General features: G+C 45.5%; 2 gene segments (V, D, J or C); both read left to right on the top strand.

Moving 5' to 3' along the window:
- Positions 1 to 22,732, top strand: part of LOC136325528 (Ig lambda-1 chain V regions MOPC 104E/RPC20/J558/S104-like) — an 896,106-nt gene that overhangs the window by 172,098 nt on the left and 701,276 nt on the right.
- The window catches only part of LOC136325527 (immunoglobulin lambda variable 4-3-like), a 735,727-nt gene continuing 713,835 nt past the window's right edge, over positions 841 to 22,732 (top strand). Inside the window, 2 exon segments of the V gene segment in view lie at positions 841 to 939; positions 1,060 to 1,381. Of these exon segments, the coding sequence occupies positions 894 to 939; positions 1,060 to 1,381 (368 nt within the window).

The raw sequence follows: 22,732 nt of genomic DNA, 5'->3' as shown, positions 1-22,732 counted from the left end.
ATTAAATTGTGTAATCTTAAATACTCTATGAGACAAGCATTCTCATATTTACCTCATTGTACAGATAGGGAGGCTGAGGCACATAGCAACTTTTCTGAGATCAGAACTAGAAAGTGGACAATCTGGTTACAAACCAAGGTTCTAGCCCGAGCCTCTGGTCTTCTCCTCCACCCTGTGGTCTCCTATTGTGCTCCCAGAGCTAAGACCTGGCCTCTTCTTAAGGTGCCAAAAAGTTCTCTCTCCTTTATCAAAAGCGACTGATAGAGGGACTTTGAAGTACAGTCCTATCTAATAATTGAAATAAAATGTTGAGCCTCATATGTAATTTAAAATTTTCCAGTAGATACATTTTAAAAATGAGGAGAAAGAAGTGGAATTAAATTTTGCAATAGTTTGTTTAATTGACTTAGTTGAAAATATTATCATTTCAATTTGAATTAAATATAAAATATTTATATAGTTTACATTATTCTTATACAGTACTAGGTTTTTGAGAACTGGTAAATATTTTAGGGTCCCACTTCTATGCACAGACACTAGGGGGCACTGTGGGACTTGCCTCCAGGACTGACAGGTCCAATATCCCCAGACTGTGCTCAGCACAAAGGTCATGACTGAGGCTCCTTTGAAGACACTTCTATTGGGCAAAATTAACTCTGCATTCTGAAACCCACACCTGGCCCCTCTTCTGACATCAGGAAACTATGAGCAGGTGGCCGTTAAGTTCAGGGTTCAGACAAGAGCTCACACAGACACATTAGGGGACAGAAGACAGATTTGCATTCATGCTCCACCCCCAGGAGCTGCAAGAAGAGAGGATAAGACAGAAGCTTGGGGAGCCCAGTGCCAGCTGCGCAGCCTCAGGGCAGAGCTCCTGGAAACCCCTCCTCACCATGAACTGCCTTCCCTTCTACCTCCTGCCCCCCGTTTTCTCCACAGGTCAGAGCATCCTCCAGAACTCAGGGGTCCTGCCCCCCAATAAATCATTGCAAGCACTGTCCTGAGGGGCACCTTGCAGTCTGGTGCACTGGGTATTATTTCTGTATTTTGTGTTTCCAGGTCTCTGTGCTCTGCCTGTGCTGACCCAGCCCCCATCTGCATCTGCCTCCCTGGGAGGCTCGGTCAAGCTCACCTGCACCCTGAGCAGTGAGCACAGCAAGTACTTTATTTGGTGGTATCAACAGAGACCAGGGAAGTCCCCTCGGTTTTTGATGAAGGTTAACAGTGATGGAAGCCAGAGCAAAGGGGACAGAATTCCTGATCGCTTCTTGGGCTCCAGTTCTGGGGCTGACCGCTATCTAACCATCTCCAGCCTCCAGTCTGAGGACGAGGCTGACTACATCTGTGGTGAAAAACATACAATTGATGGCCAGATGGGTTAAGACACAGTGACACAGAGAAAGGAGAAGTGAGACTAAAACGTCCCTCACCCTGTCCCCATCTCCCCACAGGCCCTGGATGATATGTTCTCTGCCCCTCCCTCCCAGGACACTGAGACCTTGACTCATTTCCCTACAAATCTCATCATCATGCACCTCCTTCTGGTGACACCACTAAGGAGAGGCAGATGCAGGTCATAATTTTGGTTATTTTGACAACACAACATTCTTTCTTCGACCACAGGCCTTTGGGGATGAGGTTGGGAGGTACCAGGCTAGACCAGAAAGAAAAACACCATGAAGGAGTTTCTGGGATGAAATGACCATGTCCCCAAATGCAATCATGCTCTGTGCTACAATTTGGGGCTGTGGTCAGAGAAAGAAGATCCTGGGGTTCCAGCAGTGACCATAGAAGACATAGCCGTGAACATCCTAACTTCGGATACAACACAGACTGTGACAGGGGTTCTGTCAGGATTGAAGTTTCCACAGGAAGTATTTGGCTTTCAGGGGAGGAAAGACAGAGAGTTTGAAAAGTATGTAGGGATGGGTCTAATAAGGAAGTAGGTGCATGTTAGGAGGTCTGCAGCTGGACCACCATAGAGTATAACCTAGGTCCTCCAACTGTGCTAGAGTCTCAGCTTGTGATACTAAGAAAGCTTCCACATCTGCTCAAATGACTTTTCTAGGTATAAGCCAGGACCCTGTCCACTGGGACAGCAGCAAGGCATGGGGGATGGTGGAGACTGAAGTGGAGAATATGTGGACTCCTCTCCACTAGAGTCTCAGCTCTGCGGGAGACCCAGCTCAAATGCATTTTAAGGGAAAACAGGTTAGCACACAAGTTAATTTTCTGCATAGCTTTTTTGGAATCTGAAATACCTCCACATTTCACACAACGGACACCATTGAGTCAACCTAGAGAAACTGCATTGGCCAAGTAACCCTAATTCTTCGGCACTGACCTGAGCAGTGTTGGGTGGGATTTCAGAGCTGATCCATAGTAACTGATGCTGAGATTAAAGTCTAAGACTGTCAATAGCCTGGGTGACTCCCAAGGGGACAGGAGGAGAGAAGGAACATGGTCTCCAGGGAGGGAGTGGACAGGGTTCAAGACTCGGAGAATGAGAGGTGAACTCAAAGTTCAGTCACAGGCTCACAGGCCCATCTCCATCTTCCTCTCTCCAGTAAAACATTGTTCTCTACAAGGATTGCAGTGACTTTGTCCCAAACAAGGCTCCCGGGGGTCCCTCCAGTGGACGTCTCCTCCAGCACTCACGCTGCAGGAGAGGAAATCAGGAGGACTGTGGGGAATTCACTCCAAACCCTACTGAGGACCAGACCTCATCCATGTGCACCGGGGCCTGTGGTGCTAATAACATGGAAGAAAGTCAGCAGTGGCCTCAGGTGGAGAGGAAAGGGACAACGTGTATTAGTGATGACAGTGAGAAGCCAGGAAGCAAAGATCATCCCCTGCTGTGTCAGATGCTGACCAGCTTGTGAGGAAGCTGCCAGCACACATCCCAGGTCACAGAGGGACAGAGGGCCCATGAGAGGCTATTACTTGTTGTCAAGGTTATGACAGGGTCAGTGTTTCAGTAAGAGACCGCTGTCACCTATATCATGTGACAGCGACTAAGGAACAGTGTGAGGAAGTATCTTTTTCATGTTTCATTCCACATCTCTGGCTTTAACTTCACAGATATCAATTAATTGTGAAAACAGAAAGTTAAATTTTATATCATACGTACTTGTGTGATATCAATTGTATAGCTGTTAACATATAAAGAAAAATTGCATTGTGGCCTGTGGCCATGGCAAAGTTTCCAGAACTAGCAGCTAGAACAGGTCACAGGACCTGCCCATGAGAAGATGGTGCTGAAGTGGCTGAGAGTGTGACAGGAGGCAGAGCGACAGTGAATGTGACAGGAGGCGGGGCCACAGTCAGCCTGTGCTGAGGGGCTTCCTTTCCCCCCAGGCTCCCTCTGCATATCTCTCTTTCTCTCTCTCTCTCTCTTCCTGGATTTCTCTGTTGTTTCTGTTCCATTCAATTTGTTAATTTATCTCTCTTATGTTCTCTGTTCCTTCTCATTAAGACTTCCTTTCATTGTTTTCCTTTCCATATAGTGAGTGTATTTAGTTCGATGTGATTTTATCCCTCTCGGTGGATCATGCATCCCCACACCACAGTAATCAGACACAAGGCAAGTCCATCACCACAAGGTCCCTTTGGTGTCCTTTTATAACAACATCCACATCCTCTCTCTGGGGTGCCCTTCCCTGCACCTGACCCCTGGCTCCACTGATTAATTCTCCATTTCTGAAAGCTTGTCTTTTTTAAATGATCTATAGAAAAAACAGAATCCTACAGCATGTAGTCTTTTGAGATTTGCATTTTTTCACTTCACCTAATTCTCTGTGGATTCCTCAAAATTGTTGTTGCATTGAGTTCCCTTCTTTGCATTCCATAGTCTGGGTGGATCAAAGTCTATTTAATATCCACCCAGCAAGGGTATAGGGTGTCCGTATTATCTCACATGGGCTACTATGCATTAGGATGCCATGAACATTTGTATAGAGTTTTTCTGTGAACATGTTATTATTTCTCTGAAAAAAATGCCCAAGAACACAACTGGTGGGTTGTGAGGTAAGTACACGTTTAATTTCTTAGGAAGCTGTGAAGCTCTCTCCCCTAATTACTGTAGCATTTCACATTCCCAGCATGCCTGTACAAATGGCCCCATTTCCCCTTACCCTGCCAGCACTGAAGTTGTCACCATTTTCCCTTAGCCATTCTGACATGTGTGTGCTGATATCTCATTGCGGTTTTCATTAGTGTTTCCCTAGTAGCTAATGATGATGTCCTTCCACGTGCTTATTGCCATCAATGTAGCCTCTCCCGTGATGTGCCTGCTCTTGTTATTTGCCCATTTCAGAAAGTGAATTGTAATTTTTTTTGTTAAGTTTGATGATTCCTTATATACTCTATACACTAGTCATTCGTTGAATATGCGGTTTACAAATATTTTCCCTCTTTCTATTATTTGTTTCTTTATCTTTAGAAAGTTTTTCAAGGCAAAAGATATTGTTTTTGATAAGTCTCAAAGTATTCATCTTTCCTTTGATGAACAATGCTTCTGATGTCATCAAAGAATCCTTGCTTAGCCTTATATCTCAAAGATTTATCTATTTTTTTCCCTAAAATAAGCAATAACAAAATAGCCTGAAAGGTATATGAGCAATTTCTTTGTATCTGATCATGGATTCCTAGCCTGTCTTACACTAGCATGACCACTGTCCCTTCAAGCTCCAGGATCATGAGCTCCCAGCCCGACCCTATAGGTGATCTCATCACTAGAGAGGAGGACTGAGGGTGTCCCCGGGCTCAGCCTGAGGTGGGGCTGTAGGTTCTGGGACAAGGTGTCAGAGTTTTCTCACTGAACACCACAGTGTTCTAGGGAACCTGGTAAAGGCCGTACAAATGGCGTTTATTACACAGCCTCTTATAAATTGGTCTTTTTCTGCTCACCAGGAGATGCCCAACAAGGCCACAGGGAGGAAGGAAGTAGATTTGCATGAGGACCTACCCACATAGAAAATAATAGAGCCCTGGAGACCACATCCCCAGTTGAGAGCTCAGAGGCAGAGCCTGGGGCACCTTCACCATGGCCTGGACCTTTCTCCTCTCCCTCCTCGCACTCTGCACAGGTGCCTCTCCTGAGGGATCAGCCCCCAAAGAAACCATGGAGCGGCTTGGAACTGAACTTCAGCCCAATATGGGGGGTGCTACAGGGGGAGCACCCTCTGGGAATGAGACCCTCACCCTCACAATAACCTTTCTTCTCCTCTCTTACAGGTTCTGTGTCTTCTAAGCTGACTCAGCAGCCAGCAGTGTCTGTGACCCTGAGAGACACAGCCAGGATCACCTGCCAGGGAGAGCTTCTAAAAAGCAACTATCCTGGCTAGTACCAGCAGAAGCCAGGCCAGGCCCCTTTGCTGGTCATCTATGGTAACAACAACCGGCCCTCGGGGATCCCTGATCGATTCTCTGGCTCTGACTCAGAGGACATGGCCACCCTGACCATCAGCAGGGCCCAGGCTGAAGATGAGGCAGACTAGTATTGTGCTGTGTGGGATGGCAGTGATAAAGCTCACAGTGACACACATAGATGGGGAAGTGAGATAAAACCCTTTTTCTCCATCTGTTTTACACACGTTTCTAAGAGGATTATGGACAAAGTAATGAGCTGATCTGGACCAGGTCCCAGATCTGAGGTTCAGGCTTTTCTCCTTTTCTCAGCCCTATGGGCAGCTCTGATGAGGCTGTACCAACAGAGGACACATAAATAATTATTATAATCATATATTTTTTTATTGTGGTTAGAAGAAAGGTTGACAAGTTGGGAACAGATAAGGAAGACTTTCTACACAAAACTAAATCAAACTTATGAAGATGAAATACATGGCCACAGCCTTGACCAAGTAAATCAACTGGTTGAGCATTGTCTCCATATGCCAAGGCTGTAAGTTCAATCCTTGGTCAGGGCACATACAAGAAACAACCAGTGAATGCATAAATAAGAGGAACAACAAATCTTTCTTTCTTTTTTTCTTTCTTTCTTTCTTTCTCTCTCTCTCTCTCTCTCTCTCTCTCTCTCTCTTTCTCCCTCAAAGAGAATTAATTTTTTTTAAAGCAGTGGAGTTTCAGCCTGTCATGTGATGTCTCGGGTTTGATTCCTGGTCAGGGCACACAGGAGAAGTGACCATCTGCTTCTCCATCCCTTCCCTTCCCCTTCTCACTCTCTCTCTCTCTTCCCCTCCTGCAGCCAATGCTTGATTGGTTTGAGCGAGTTGGCCCTGGACACTGAGGATGGCTCCATGGCCTCACCTCAGGTGCTAAAATAGCTTGGTTGCCAAGCAACAGAGCAATGGCCCCAGATGGGCAGAGCATCAACCAGTAGGGGCTTGCTTGAGGATCCCGGTCAAGGCACATGCAAGAGTCTATCTCTCTACCTCCCGCCTCTCACTTAATTTAAAAAGAAAGAAAGAAAGGAACAAATAAATAAATAAATAAATACATGGTCAGAATTTAAAAAAAAACACTGGATGAGTTTAGCATCATATTAGATGCTGCAAAAGAAGAGATTAGTGAACTTGATGACAGGGTAACTGAAACTCTGCAAAATGAAACAAAGAAAGAAAAAGACTAAAAGAATGAGTAAGTCTCAGTGGTTGGAAGACAACTTTACAAAATCTACATAGTATGCAATTTGAGTCCCTGAGGAAGACAAGATATGGAGAGAGTGATAAATAGAAAAAAATATAGTTAAATAAATAGTGCCAATAATTTTCCAAAGTTGGTGAGACCCATAAAGAAACATATCCAAGACGTTAAGCAAAGCCTGGGCTCAGGAAACATGAAGCAACACCAAACACACTTCACAGTTGAATTGCTAGAAACCAGTGATGGAGAGACATCTTAAAAGCAGCCTGATAAAAAAGATACATTGTAGCCCTGGCCGGTTGGCTCAGTGGTAGAGCGTCCGCCTGGCGTGCGGAAGTCCCGGGTTCAATTCCTGGCCAGGGCACACAGGAAAGGCACCCATCTGCTTCTCCACTCCTCCCCCTCTCCTTCCTCTCTGTCTCTCTCTTCCCCTCCCGCAGCCAAGGCTCCATTGGAGCAAAAGATGGCCTGGGCACTGGGGATGGCTCCTTGGCCTCTGCCCCAGGTGCTAGAGTGGCTCTGGTCACGACAGAGCGACGCCCCGGATGGGCAGAGCATCGCCCCCTGGTGGGCATGCCAGGTGGATCCTGGTCGGGCACATGCGGGAGTCTGTCTGACTGCCTCCCGGTTTCCAGCTTTAGAAAAAAAAAAAAAAAAAGGATACATTGTATACAGAGGGAAAACATCAGGGTGAAATCAGAATTCTCATTAGAGCAGTGCAAGTGAGTATAGAGTGAAGCAACAACTTTCAAACACTAAAAGTTAAAAAAAAACCTTGTCAATCTTGAATTCTTTACCCAGTGAAAATATTGTTCAAAGGTGAAGGTGAAATAAAAGTTGTTCAGGCTGCTAAATCTTCCAGAATTGATCACCTTCAGATCCTCTTGACAGAAACAGTACAGGATTCCCCTCAGGCAAAAGGAAATAATGATACACAGAAATGTGAATTTAGACAAAAAATACAAAGCATTAGTCGTGGTGATGAAATCAATAAATACAGAAGTGCATTTGTGAATGTCCATAAAATATAATCAACTGTTTAAAACAAGATAATAGCAATATGTTACTATATATGTGTATGTCAATATATCTATAAGATAAAAATGTATTTTATGTAATAGTTCATGCCACTGTGGGGTTGAGGAGTCTGAAATCTGTGAGACAGGTAAGAAACAGAGAGAAAAAGACATTTTTTAATTTTTTTTTGGGAGGGGCATTGTATTTTTCCGAAGCTAGAAACGGGGAGAGATAGACTCCCGCATGCGCCCGACCGGCACGCCCACCAGGGGCGACACTCTGCCCACCAGGGGGTGATGCTCTGCCCCTCCAGGGCGTCGCTCTACCATGACCAGAGCCAATCTAGCGCCTGGGGCAGAGGCCAAGGAGCCATCCCCAGCGCCCGGGCCATCTCTGCTCCAATGGAGCCTTGGCTGCGGGAGGGGAAGAGAGAGACAGAGAGGAAGGAGAGGGGGAGGGGTGGAGAAGCAGATGGGCGCTTCTCCTGTGTGCCCTGGCCGGGAATCGAACCCGGAACTTCTGCACACCAGGCCGACGCTCTACCACTGAGCCAACCGGCCAGGGTGAGAGAAAAAGACTTTTAAAATGAGCAAAGAATCTCTGAGTTATAGAAAAACTCTAAGTAATATCATATGGATGGAATGGAGTCCCCCTGAAATGAGAATTTGAGTTAGGTGGGGGATAGAAAAATATTTGAAGAAAAAATGGCTAAAATTGGCCTATATTTGATGAAAATCTAAGCCCACAGACTCCAAAAGAATGACAAACACAAACAAGCACGCGCACGCGCGCGCGCACACACACACACACACACACACACAACAAAACACAAAAATGCCAAATTGCTTAAGACAGTAAAAAAAAAACTATCTTAAAGCAGCAAAAGAGAACAGACACAATATTCAGAAGTAATTTAAGATATTTGACTTTGGTTGGTAGGAGCACAATGCAATATACAGATCATGTATCAAAGAAATGTACAATTGAAACCTATATAATCTTATTAACCAATGTCACCCCAATAAATGTAATTTAAGAAAAGAAATTTAAGGACACTAACAGATTTATCATTAGAAGAAATACAAAGAAGGGTACAGTGAATCAACATCTTTAAACTGCTGAAATAAGAGGGGAAAGGAACTTTATTCTTTACCCAAGATAAATATCTTTCAAAAATGAAGGCTAAATAAAACCACGTTTGAACATATAAAAACTGACAGAGTTGATTACCAGTGTATCATAATACAAGAAATAATAACAAACACCCATCTGGCAGAATGAAATAATACCAGAGAGAATCTTAATCTATAAAAACAAGTGAAAGAGAGTCTTTCCCTCACTCAGCTGAGACTCTGCCCCAGTTGTGAGGGCACCTCTTTCATCCTCTCTGAGGCTAATAGGACTGATTTTAGGACTAAGGGCCAGACTCTGGTCAGCAGCAGGTACATGGTAAATGGAATTTTGGAATGCCCCCTGTGGTGACAACTCACACCTTTTCCCAAGATACTTTTGTTCTTTATTTTATTTTTTGTGTTATTTTAATCAGTTGACATCTAATTCACTCAGATATAATCCCAGGTTAATGGGGTTGTTGCAGAACAGACTATGCTTGTTTTACTAAGCCTGCAACAGCTGAGCATCACATAGCATGAGTGATAGCAATTATTTTTTAAAATTACAAATTTTGAATCTTTTCTTGCCTTAGAAGCAAGAAAAATGGAGAATTGATAATAATAAAAAAACAAAAAACAAAAAAGCCCTCTGCATATAATGTCAGCACCATAGCAACATGAGAGGAAGTCTAGGTCTCTCCTTTGAACTTACAAGTTAGAGGACAGCTGTAATTCAACAAGGGATTCCCACACCAGCACGTCTGAGAGATACACACAGGGACATCTGAAGGTGGGGGGGAAGGGCAGACACAGAAGCCGCCTGCAGTGTGGTGCTCACTGAGGACATTGGCCACCAGCACCAGACAAGGGGAGAACAGGCCCACCTCATCTGCATGTGGCCCACACAGCAGGAAAATCCTCACCACCACCACCACCCCCATTATAAGAGGGCCGAAAGAATCTCCAGCCTAAGTAATCAAACTCATTGAGGTTAAACCAGAGAAAAAAGCAAAGCTGCAGAGGCACAAATCCGCTTCCCCTTGCCACCCCTTCCCTGCGCGTTGCTACACAACCTGGCAGGGACGCTGGGTCAACTCATATGGAGCAGCTCTGCCGGTGGCTTCTGGCTTCCAGAAGGCATCACAGGGAACATCCAGGTCAGGAGACCCGTAGCTCACCACTTGCAATCCACAGAAGTGGTGCCCTGAGACCAAAGCGACTGGATCATAAAAAGTATGTCTACCTCCTCCGGGCAAAAGGAGAGGTTTCCATGACACTGCTCCACAGAGAACCCAGAAGCCTCAGCCGTGCACCTAAGAAAAAATAAAAGCTTGTGCTTGAGCGTCACCTATTGGGTAAAAAATGCGCCTATTTATCAACCTGTTAAAAGTGAAGTATCAAAAATTTTTTTTAAAGATTTCATGCTCACAAACGCCCAGGCAGAGAGATAATCTGTTCATCACAACAAATAACCAGGTTAACAAGAGAATTCCAAAAGAAAATTTAAAATCTCCAGAAAAGAAACATAAAGACACAGAAGACTGTAATTTAAATGATAGAATTCCTGATTGCAGTTCTGAGAAAAACTCAGCAAGGTACATGAAAACTCAGAAAAACATTTCAATGAGCTCAGAAATAAAATCAATGAAGAAAAGGAGTACTTCATCAAAGAAACTGAAACTATAAAAAAGCACCAAACAGAAATTATGGAGTTGAAGTACTCAATAAACAAGATGAAAAATGAACTAGTGAACCTCAGAAATAGAGCAGACCACATGGAGAAAAAAATTGTGATGTATAAGAAAAAAATCTAGAAATGACTCAAAGGAAGAAGGGAGAGAACTGGAAGTCAAAATAATAATAAAAGATCTCTACGATAATTGTTTGACTGCATCAGAAAGAGCAATATAAAATTTGATACCTATGCTTCTCAAACTCTTCCAAAAATTGATGAAGCAACAGTACTTTTCAACTCATTTTATGAGACCAACATTACTCTGATACCAAAACCTGGAAAGGACCACACACAAAAAAGAGAAGTGCAGAACAATATCTTTTATAGATTCAAATGCAAAAATCCTAAACAAAATACTAGCAAACTGAATACAACAATACATTAAAAAGATAATACATTACTAACAAGTGGGATTCATTCCAGGGGTTCAGGGACTGTTGTTCAACCTTTGCAAGTCAATCAATGTGATACACTACATTAACAAAAGAAAGAATAAAAGTCATATGATCATATTAATAGGTTTGGGAAAAGAATTTGAAAAGCTACACCATCCATTTATAATGAAAATACTCAATAAAATGGGTAAAGAAGGTACATAACTCAACAGAATAAAAAGCATATATGACAAACCCTCAGTGAATATCATATTCCATGGTAAAAAAAAATTGAAAATTTTAAGATCAGAAACATGACAAGGATGCCCATTTCCACCACTGTTACCCAAAATAATACTGCAATTGCTAACCAAAGCAATCAGGCAAGAGAAAGAAATACAAATCACCCAAATTGGGACTAAGGAAGTAAACTGGTCACTTTTTTGCAGATTATATGGTCTATATAATTTTGCAGATTATATAGAAAGCCTAAAGACTTCATCAAAAGATTATTAGAAACAATAAACAAATGAAGTAAAATTACAGGATATAAAATCAGCACACAACCCTCATTATGTTCCCATATATTGACAATTAAATATCACAAAAAGAAATGAAGACCCAGGCCAGGTATCTAAGATTGTTAAAGCATCATCTCAATGTGCCAAGGTTGCAAATTCAATCTGTAGTTAACCCTACAATGAGTGTTGTATGTCTGCTGTTGACACACAAAGCACTTAGCAGTGACTATCTCCAAGTCAACCTTAGCCAGTGGATACCCATGTTGATGATCCCGGGAGTACTCTCCATCCTGAAACCATGGTCTCTTTGTTCATGAGTTTATAGGGCAAGGACATGTGCATCTAGGGAAGGAGATTGAGACCCACAGAACCGGTCATCATATCTACCTGATCATGGAGATAATTTCTTCCTGCAGTCACACTTTCATGAGTTTTATGTACGACCCAAATATCTTTATGAGCTGTGCCTATGTCAAGATTTTTATATCTCTCCCTCAGCATTATGTGCAACAAATTTTAGAATTGTGTTCCTTCTCAGTTCCTGACAATCCAACCAAACTATTTTAATTTGCTCTTTCTTTTGGTTAGATTTTCAGCATGCTCCAAACAAAACCTTAATAATTTTAGTCAATGTGGAAGGCACAGAAATGTGAAATATTTTTTAGAAATTTTTGTATAACTGAATTGGTGATATATTATTATTTTTCTATAATATTTGGATCCACGTTGGCAAAATGGGTTCAGAATCTGAGTGACGGAATTTGAATCCACACCTGGACAGAGGTTGTCTCTGCACTTCCAGCAGCCAGTGTGAAGCTGCCACCAGGGGCAGCAGAGAGTCTCCTGCCAAAGGCCTGGGAATCAAAGTTTAAAAGCAATAACAGCCCTGAGGCTTAGTAATCATGACCTAACATCTGGAGTAGAGGCATCATTATCTTCTACAGCAGCAGTTCTCAACCTGTGGGTCACGACCCCGGCGGGGGTCGAACGACCAAAACACAGGGGTCGCCTAAAGCCATCGGAAATACATATTATAAGCATTCTCATCATCCCCCAATTCACAGGTGGGGAAGCTGAGGCGTGGAGGGAGGAGCACCCTGTCTGAGGTCAGAACTAGAGAGTGGCTCACCCAGAAGCAAACAGAGGTGTCTCACCCTAGAATCCCTGGTCTTCATCACCATCCTGTAGCCTCTCATAGTGCTATCAAAACTGAGACTAGAGGCCCTGGCTGGTTGGCTCACTGGTAGAACATTGGCCTGGTATGTGGAAGTCCTGGGTTCAATTTTCTGGCAGGGTACACAGAAGAGACCATCTGCTTCTCTACCCCTCCCCCTTCTATTTCTCTCTCTCTTCCCCCCTCCCCCAGCCATGGCTCAAAAGGTTCGAACAAGTTGGCCCCAGGCACTGAGGATGGCTCTATGGCCTTGCCTCAGGTGCTTAAAATAGGTCTGTTGCTGAGCAACAGAGAATTTGTCCCAGATGCACAGAACATCACCTTACAGAGGGCTTGAGTGTGTCATGTAGGTGGATCCCAGTCGGGCACATATGGATGTCTGTCTGCCTGCCTCCCTGCCTCTCACTTAATAAAAAATATAACTAAGTCTTGGTTTCCTTCTAAGGTGCTATAAAGTTCTCTCTCTTTTTTCAAAAGCAAGTAAATGGCAGATATTTTGAGTTTGCAGTGCAGCCTTGTTTAACAGAAATAAAATTTGAGATGAAAATGGTGCAATTAGTTTTCATATATATTTTCTTTAAATTGATTAGTGGGAAATAGCATTTCAATATAATTTAAATATAAATAAATTGATCTATCTGACATTATTTTCATAATATATTTTCTTTAAATTGATTAGTGGAAAATAGCATTTCAATATAAATTAAATATAAATACATTGATCTATTTGATATTATTTTATAATAAATCTTAAAAATCTGGTGGGTATTTCAGAACTACAGCACATCTTACCAGGTTGCCCCATATTTCATTCTCAATAGCTGCATGTGGCTTGTGGGCTCCATATTGGGCAGAGTAGGTCAGATGAATGACGTCCTGGTGGTGGAGATGAGGGGAAGATGTCCTTGCCCTTGCTGTACATAATTATAGCCATCAGGGGGCGACAGGGTTCCATGACTTAGAACATTCTAGAGAGGAAAGGGTGCTCCGCTTTGCAGAGAAACCAGGAATATTGAGGGCAGAATGAGAACATTTTTATACCAAATTACTTCCATTCTCAAATACCAGACATTAAATACAATTATAGTTTCAAAAATGATTCTGAGCCACCAAACACAATTTTATTAAGGTATTGAATAATTTCAGAGGAGGTCATATCCTGAAACATAATAACAAGACATAAAGTTTTGTTTTCTGCAGAGACATAGAGGGAAGAAAGATCATAAGAAATATTTTGTTGAAGTTGGATGACTTGCTATTCCTTACAAAGGAATATATTTGCCTAATGCACAAGCACAGATCCTGTTTATGAAGGTCAATTCTCCCAGGATGGCACCAACAAGTGACCTTCGTGTTGATGAGACCCACAGCTCAGGTGTGAGACCTGGCTTGCAGGAACGGCCAGTAGTGCCCCGTGGGAAGACCCTGAGAGGTGACTGAGGAGTGGAGGCATCGGGTGGGAAGGGCAGAGAGGAGCTGGTGTCACCCTCTCAGTGGGAAACACTAGTGGGCGTGTCTGAGACAGGTGGCCCTTGTCATATTGCAAATATCTCTTTAGACCAAACTCTGAGGAGTGAGTCCCGGTGTTCTTCTGTCTGTGCACATGGATCACCACAGCGCCTCACACATCATGTCTATGAACAGCGTCTCTAGCCTTTTGTGAGTAAATCTGTTTCATTGTGTCCTCAGCAACAATGGGCTGAAAACATACACATTTGTCCAGGATATGACATGATACGTGCTTTCTTGCCAATGATGTTTCATAACATTAAAATATTTCTTTTCCAATACTGACAGTTGTACAAACTCAGTGGCCTTGACCATGTTAGAAAAAGAATCTTGATCTGTCACAAGGAGTCTCGCTAATAACCCGAGTCCTAATGTCCTGCTCACACATAATTCTGTGTTGTCAGCCAGGGAAGAAGTAGAGGGAGTGTCCCCGCCTCTGTGCTCAGACAGTTCTGTGTCACTAGGAAACAGACTCCAGCTCCCCGACAATCTGAGTTCTCTTTAGAACAGACCTATTGGGGACAGATCACCTGAATGCAAAAGACCATGTTGTGACAGGGATGGCTCAGGAAGCCTGGGATGGAGGAGGAGGAGGACATGGGACCTGGAGAGGGACAGTGCTGGGAGGGAGCTAAAACATCAGACTCTGACATCCATCTCCTAAATTGGAATTTGATTCCGTGTCACTGTCTGGTGATTCACTTCAAGAAAATCATTTATCTCACATGATGACTCCCTCCCTATTCAAACAGAAAGAGAGGCTGGGACTCCAACAGAGCAATGTCGTTGGGCCGTTATGATGTCATATATAAGGAGTGCAAGTAAAACAGCAGAGCTGTGGCATCTATTAAGGATTACACATATAGGATGACGTCATCCTGGGGACATCAGGGGGCACTGTGGTTCCTGTGTGAAGACCACAATAGGACCGTGTTTTCTGGGCTGTGCTCAGGTCAAAGGGTGTGACTGAGGCTCCTTTGAAGACACTTGTATTGGGCAAAATCAACTCTGCATTCTGAAACCCACACCTGGCCACTCTACTGACATCAGGAAACTAAAAACATGTGGCTGTTAAGTTCAGGGCTCAGACAAGAGCACAGACAGACACATTAGAGAAGAGAGGACAGATTTGCATTCATGCTCCGCCCTCTGGAGCTACAAGAAAAGAGGATAAGACAAGAACTTGGGGAGCCCAGTGCCAGCTGGGCAGCCTCAGGACAGAGCTCCTGGAAACCCCTCCTCACCATGGACTGCCTTCCCTTCTACCTCCTGCCCCTCGTTTTCTCCACAGGTCAGAGCATCCTCCAGAACTCAGGGGTCCTGCCTCCCCCCAATAAGTCCCTGCAAGTACTGTCCTGAGGGACATCTTGCAGTCTGGGTGCACTGGGCATTATTTCTGTATTTTGTGTTTCCAGGTCTCTGTGCTCTGCCTGTGCTGACCCAGCCCCCATCTGCATCTGCCTCCCTGGGAGGCTCGGTCAAGCTCACCTGCACCCTGAGCAGTGAGCACAGCACCTACTATATTGAATGGTATCAGCAGCAGCCAGGGAAGTCCCCTCGGTATGTGATGCAGCTCAAGAGTGACGGAAGCCAGAGCAAGGGGGACGGGATCCCCGATCGCTTCTCGGGCTCCAGCTCTGGGGCTCACCGCTACCTCACCATCTCCAACCTCCAGTCTGAGGACGAGGCTGAGTACATCTGTGGTGCTGACTATAGTATTGGTGGCCAATAAGAGTAAGCCACAGTGACACAAACAAAGGGGAAATGAGGCCAAAACCTCCCTTTGTTCTCTTTTTACTAGAGGGACTCGGGGTGAGCTGCACCCTGCCCCTCCCCAGGACTCTGAGACTTGACTTTTACTTTTGCTAATCCCATCATCCTGCATTCCTTCCCAAGTCATGAGGGAGAAGAAAACACAGAGTTAATTTAGGTCATTTTCATCACACAACATTCTATTTCCTCTGCTACTGGACTGTGAAGACAGTGCTGGGACAGACCAGGACAACCTAAGCAGAAAATGACCCAGACACAGTGACTCGGCTGGCATAGCCTTAAGAGCCTCAGGCACTATGCTCCCCATCACAGGGAAGAGAAACAACCTCAGGGCCCAGGGATGATTCTGGAAGTCGTCTGCAGTGAGTGTGTTGACTCGGCTGCACCGAGGAGCGAAGCAGGAACCCGTCAGGACTGAGGATCAGCAGGAAGCCTTTGGTCCTCAGGGGAGGTCTGACCGAGAGACCTGTCACTGTGGTGGGTGCAGAGCTGGTCCAGGAGAAAAGTGGGTGCAGGTTAGGGGGTCTGCGAGAAGACCATCGTGGGAAACAGCCAGGGTCCTCCAGTTGTGCCAGAGTCTCAGCCTGTGGTGCCAAGAAAGCCTCCACATCTGCCCACAGGAGTTTTCAAGGGACAGGAGAGGAGCATTCCACTAGGACAGCAGCAGGGTGTAGCGTACAAAAGACACTGAGATGGAAAATATATTGTCCTGCCCCAAGACACAGCCCTGTGGACGATCCTCCTCAACTACATTCGGGATCAGGGGACAGGACGTGTTGATTTCCTCCATTGCTGTTTTAGAAGCTGAACAAAAGGACCCTTCACACAGCGCCCACTGCTCTGAGTCACTGTGGAGCAATCATATGGCGATAGTAATGCTGGTTCTGGAAACTGAACTGGGCTGGGCGGGATTCCAGGACTGACCCTAGAATATCAGACTGGTCCGCAGTGACAGATCCTGAGATGACAGTCTAGAAGCTGCTGTGGCCTGGGTGACTCCTAAGGAGGCAGGAGGGATGGGGTGAGTTCTCTGCAGGGAGGGAGTGGACAGGGTGTGGGACATGCAAGATGTAGGACGGACTCAGGGCTCAGTCCTATAGGACCTCTGTCAGCCACGGTGCCTGGAGTCACAGGCTCACAGGGCCATCTCAGTCTTTCCACTCCAGTAACGGGTGTTGTCTACAAGAGTTGAAGGGACTTTGTCCCAACAAGGCTCATGTGTGTCCCCCCAGTGGGAGTCCCCTCCACCACTCACGCTGCAGGAGAGGACGTCAGGAGGACTGTGGGGAATTCACTCTAAACCCTAGTGAGGACCAGACCTCACCCATGTCTACCGGGGCCTGTGCTGCCAATAACTTGAAAGGAAGACAGCAGTGGCCTCAGATGGACAGAGAGAGGGACAACGTGTATTAGGGACGACAGTGAGTGGCCAGGGAGCAGACACAGATCATCCCCTGATGGTGACCAGCCCGTGAGGGAGCTGCCAGCACACATCTCAGGTCACAGAGGTACAGAGGCGTCATGAGAGGCCTTTATTATGGTCACAGTTGAAAAAGGGTCAGTGTCTCAGTGAGATGACAGTCAGCTCTGTCATGTGTAAGTGACAAATGAATGGTGGGAAGAAGTGTCCCTTTCATTGCCTGTTCCTTCCCTGTCACTCCTGTGTTTGAGAAGCCAGGTGTGAGACCAGAAAGTGAAAGTTTACAGCAAACATACGTGTGTGCTATCATTTATACCCCAATATAGCTGTTAAATAACGAGATAGAAAAAGTAATGATGTAGGGCCTGTGCCCTTGGTAGAGTCCCTAGAAGAAGCAGCTGAAAAAGGTCCCAAGACCTGCCCATGAGAGGATGGCACTGAAGTCACTGAGAGTGTGACAGGAGGCGGGGCCACAGTGAGCCTGCGCTGAGGAGCCTCCTTTCCCCTCAGGCTCCCCGTGCATCTCTCTCTCTCTCTCTCTCTCTCTCTCTCTCTCTCTCTCTCATCAGGATTTCTCTGTTGTTATTGTTCTCTTTAATTTGTCAGTTTACCTCTAGCTTGTGCTCACTGTTCCTTCCCATTAATGTGACTTTTGTTTTCCTGTTCATCTTCTGTGTGTGCGTTTAGTGAGATGTTATTTTATCCCACATGTAGGCTTATGTATCTATGACAACAGTCAGACACAAAACACATCCACCTGGACAGGGTCCCTGTGGTGTCCTTTTATAACAACATCCACCTCCTGCCTTCCAGGGGCCCTTCCGTGCACCTGACCCCTGGCTCCACTAATTAATTCTCCATTTCTAAAAGTTTTTCCCTGCAGAAATGATCAATTGAAATAAAGAGTAGAATCCTATAAGTTGCCTTTTGGAACTGGCCTTCTTTCTTTCACAGAATCCCCTGTAGAATCCTTAAAATTATTGTTGCACCAGGCCTCTTCCTTTTCATTGCTGAGTATCATTCCATGGTTGGGGTGGATCAGCCTGTTTAACCATCTGCCCCTGGAGAGACATCAGGCTTGTTCTCACTTGAGACATTATGCACAACGGCACCATGACCGTTTGTGTAGAGTTTCTCTGTGAACATGAGTTTTCACTTGCTGAAATACATGGCCAAGAGCCAAGTCTGGACCACAGTTTGCTTCTGTAAGAAGCTGCCAGACTCTTTGCACAGTGTCTGCACCATCTCCTGTTCCCGTCATCCAGCCAGTGTGGTCCTGTCTCTCCGTGCCCTGGCCGGTGCTGGGAGTGTCACTTTTGTTACTTTAGCCATCCTGACAGGTGCCTGGTGATATCTCCTCATTATTTTAATTTGCATTTCCCTGATGAATGATGAATAAGTTCCCATGTTCTTGTTGCCATTGGTCTGTCCTCTCCTATGTCATGTTTGTCCTCGTCACCACCCATTTTGTAAACGTGCTGTAGTAGTATTGTTATGCTTTTACTCTTTCACATGGAGAGGTGTTTTATATGCTGAGGGTAGCTGTTATTCGATATTTAGTTTGCAAACATTTTATCTCATTTTGTTACTTGTCCTTGTCATCCTCCTTAGACAGCGTTACAGTGCAAAACATTAACGTTTGTGTGGTCCAAGTAATCTTTCTTTTTATGAGTCATGTACCTGGTGTCATCAAGATTTTTTGCATAACTCTAGATACCACCAAAATGTAAGACTTTTTTTTTTAACTACAAAACCTAAGGAAAAAAAAATTTCCTGGAAGGTTCATGACCAATGTCACTGTGTGTAATCATGGAATTTGGCCTCTTATACACCCGTGTGACCACTGTCCCTGTAAGCACTCCTCAACCCAGCCAAATGGATGACCTCATTACTACGGGGTGACTGAGGCTGCTCCCCAAGCCCAGGGAGAAGGCCCAGGGTCAGCTTGAGGCAGGTGTGCTGTTGCTGGGACAGGTGTCAGCACTGTCTCCCTCAGCACCCCAGAGAGCTCTGGGGACCCGGGTACAGACCTGGGAGTGAGGCCAGAATTTAAATCCTTCCTAAGCCCAGGTGTCCTCTGCTCAGCTATAGCCACTCCATAGGGCACAGGAGGAAGGAAGGGGATTTGCATGAAAAGCCTCCCCCACCCACACACAGAAGATAAGAGGGGCCCAGAGGCCACATCCCAGCTGTGGGCTCAGAGGCAGAATCTGGGGCGTTTCCACCATGGCCTTAACCCCTCTCCTGCTCCCCCTCCTCACTCTCTGCACAGGTGCGGCCCCCTCTTCTGCCTGCAGGCCCAGCCCCCACAGGGCCCTGAGCTGGTTCTGCCCCATCCCTGAGCTCAGTCCTGGCTCAGCCTCAGGTGGGACCTACTGGGAACGGGTCTTCACCCTCAAGTCTTCTCTTCTCTCCTCTCGCAGGCTCTGTGGCCTCGTACAAGGTGACTCAGTCACCACTATCCTTGTCAGTGGCCTTGGGAGAGACGGCCAGGATCAGCTGCACTGGAGATTTACTGCATAAGAAATATACTCACTGGTACCAGCAGAAGCCCGGCCAGGCCCCTGTGCTGGTCATTTATAAGGATAGTGAGCGGCCTTCGGGGATCCCTATCTGATTCTCTGGTTCCAGCTCAGGGAAGACACCCACCCTGACCATCAGCGGGGCTAGGGTTGAGGACGAGGTCAATTATTACTGTCAGTCTACAGACAGCAGTGATACTGCTCACAGTGACACAAGCAGATGGAGAAATGAGACAAAAACACCATTCCCCATCACCGTCACTCTCTCCTCAGCCCCAGGTGAACTGTAGACACAGCCGCGAGCAGCTCTGTCCCTGGTTCCCGATCCAGATCCTCAGGCTGCCCCTCCCCCAGCCCTCAGGCAGCTCCACAGAATGTGGGTCAGGGGTGAGTTCAGTCTGACAAGACAGGCTGTCCTCATGTTTTCTGGGCTGGGTGTGAGTTGAGGACAGAGAGCATTAGTAGAAGGACACACAGACAGAGACATATATCCAATGGTAATGGACCCTGCTTATCCTTTAAAGGTGACTGGGCCACTCATTGCTCAACTGTCCTGCAATCATCCCCAGAACTACACGCAGGTCTGAGCTCATGCAGCCCCAGGGTCTCAGGGCAGCCCGGGTTCTGAGCAGAGGAAAACACCGTGCTGTGGACCCTAAGTAGTCCACCCAGGTCCCTCCACAAGGCTGACCACCCTCACTGCCCTGCTGGGGACCAGGTGGCTTACAGCAATGCCCTCGGGGGACATAATGCTGATGTAGTGGACTGCCTCCCCCAGGTCTCACCCCTGAGAGTGGGGCTCAGGTCTAATGACCTCCTGAAGACAAGATCCCAACTCTCTGCTCAGTTCAGGATGACCTCCCAGCTCAGTCTTTGAGTGTCACAGCTGCATGAGAGTCCCTGTCTCCCAGTCACTTTTAGAGAACTGCAAATATTCTTGAATTCTGGTCACCAAATTGTGAAATCAAGCTTCCTAACTCCAAAAAAAGCTCCATGCGGGAGAGTGCATGCCCCGCGCAGGCTGACACACATTTTCAGAAGTCCTGCTGCCCCCCAGTCAGAGAGTAAAAGTTCCTAATCAGGACATCAGGGTGACCAGTCAGAGAGCTTTCCTCACTGTTGAGAAAATTAGCAGAAGACTACACGCTTTTCTGGTCCCACCTGAGAAAGTGTAAGACCCACTCGAGGAAAGATCATACTATTTCTATTAACTTCACTGAATCTACAATAATTGAGAATAGCAGACAAAACCCATATATTTAAAATACAAGTATTGTCCACTAAATAAATGTTTACCAAGTCTGACATCACATCACAATTTTCTGATTGGAACAGAAAATCATAAACCATAATAAGAAAAAAAATTAAACTATTGTACTAGCCATGAAATTTCACCAATGATGGAATTTGTAGGCAAGGATTCATTAAAAAATATATACTCCACTTCTTCAGGAAGGTAGAAAAGTGACAGAACATGGAACTACAGACTAGGAGGACAAAAGCAACACCCCAGTCTCTATGTAGAATGAAAAAGTTTCTAAGATAAAATTACACTCGATGAGGTCACAGCATATTAATCAGTGAAACAGAAAAGAGTAGTAAACTGATGACACAGAAGAGACTATAGAAAACAGAGGTGGCCTGACCTGTGGTGGCGCAGTGGATAAAGCGTTGACCTGGAAATGCTGAGGTCACCGGATTGAAACCCTGTGCTTGCCTGGTCAAGGCACCTATGGGAGTTGATGCTTTCAGCTCCTCCCCCTTCTCTCTCACCTCTCTATCCCTCTCTGTCTCTGTCTCTCTCTCCTCTCTAAAAATGAATAAAAAAAAAAAAAAGAAAACAGAGGAAACTACAGACAGAAAAAGACTGAAAAAATTAACAGAAGTTATCAGTGAGCCGTGGGACTACTGGAAGGAGCCTCATATGCATGTAACTGCAGTTTAGGAAGCAGAACGTTTGGGAGCAGGTAGAAAAATATTTCTCTCACTTCCTGTCCCACATCTCTACTATGGAGGATTTATTTTCATTCATGTTGCAGATATACCAACTTCAGGATGGCTGCTGCAGCTCCAGCTATCACAGCCAGGCTCAAGAGGGAAGGCACTGCATAAATATAGTCTGTTTCTTTTTAAAATCTTCAACACAGTAAATATTCCTCAGAAAGAAACCCAGGTGACTGACACTCCCATGGGCAACACTGGGCCACAAGGTCAGCCTGGCAAAAAAGGACCTGAGACTAGCAATCATCTGGATGTTAAATGAATATGGAAGACCAGACGCAGGGAAAGGGTGGTAGTGACAATCTGCAGTGTCACCAATGTGAATGTGTTTGCTGTGCTCCGACCCACACGATGGAAACTCTGAGACAGGGACAGGGTCTAGCTCACACTGATCTCCCAGGATGGAATGTCTGCCAGATTGAGTGGGTCTGAACCGATGTTTGTTGGGTGAGAATTCTCCTGTCCCTGGCTCTGGGACGGTGTTGTCCCTGTCCTGTGTTGACCCTGCACCAGCAGTCAGCACCAGTAAAGGCAGTTTGGGGTCCTGTGTGCGTGAGTCCAAGCCCCAGATCCTGACACCCTCCTTCTCCAGATAAACCTGTTCATATTTTCATGGGTCATTTGAAACTCTGGTGCCTGGTCTTGAGACAGGCACGGTCATGTACAGAACAGCAATTCCTTATCATGGACATGCAGTCCCTGCATCAGGGAGTTACCACTAGAGCAATACTTTCAGAATCAACTCCTGGACAGAGGACACACCTGCACCTCCAGCAGCCTGCATGGAGTGGCCACCAGGGGGCAGCAGAGACCACCTGGGAAAGCCTCCTGGGAACTGGAAGAGGCAGGGCAGGAGGAATCCTGACAGACAGGGGGATTATTAATCAGGACATCACATCTGTAGGAAAGATGTAGGTTTTCTACAGTATCAACTTTGACACTGATGTGACATTCTGACTCTGTCAGCTGTG

This window comes from Saccopteryx bilineata, chromosome 2, assembly GCF_036850765.1.
Source record: "Saccopteryx bilineata isolate mSacBil1 chromosome 2, mSacBil1_pri_phased_curated, whole genome shotgun sequence".
Lineage (NCBI taxonomy): Eukaryota > Metazoa > Chordata > Mammalia > Chiroptera > Emballonuridae > Saccopteryx > Saccopteryx bilineata.
The sequence above is the reverse complement of the archived record's forward strand: the minus strand, read 5'-3'. Positions and strand labels throughout refer to the sequence as shown.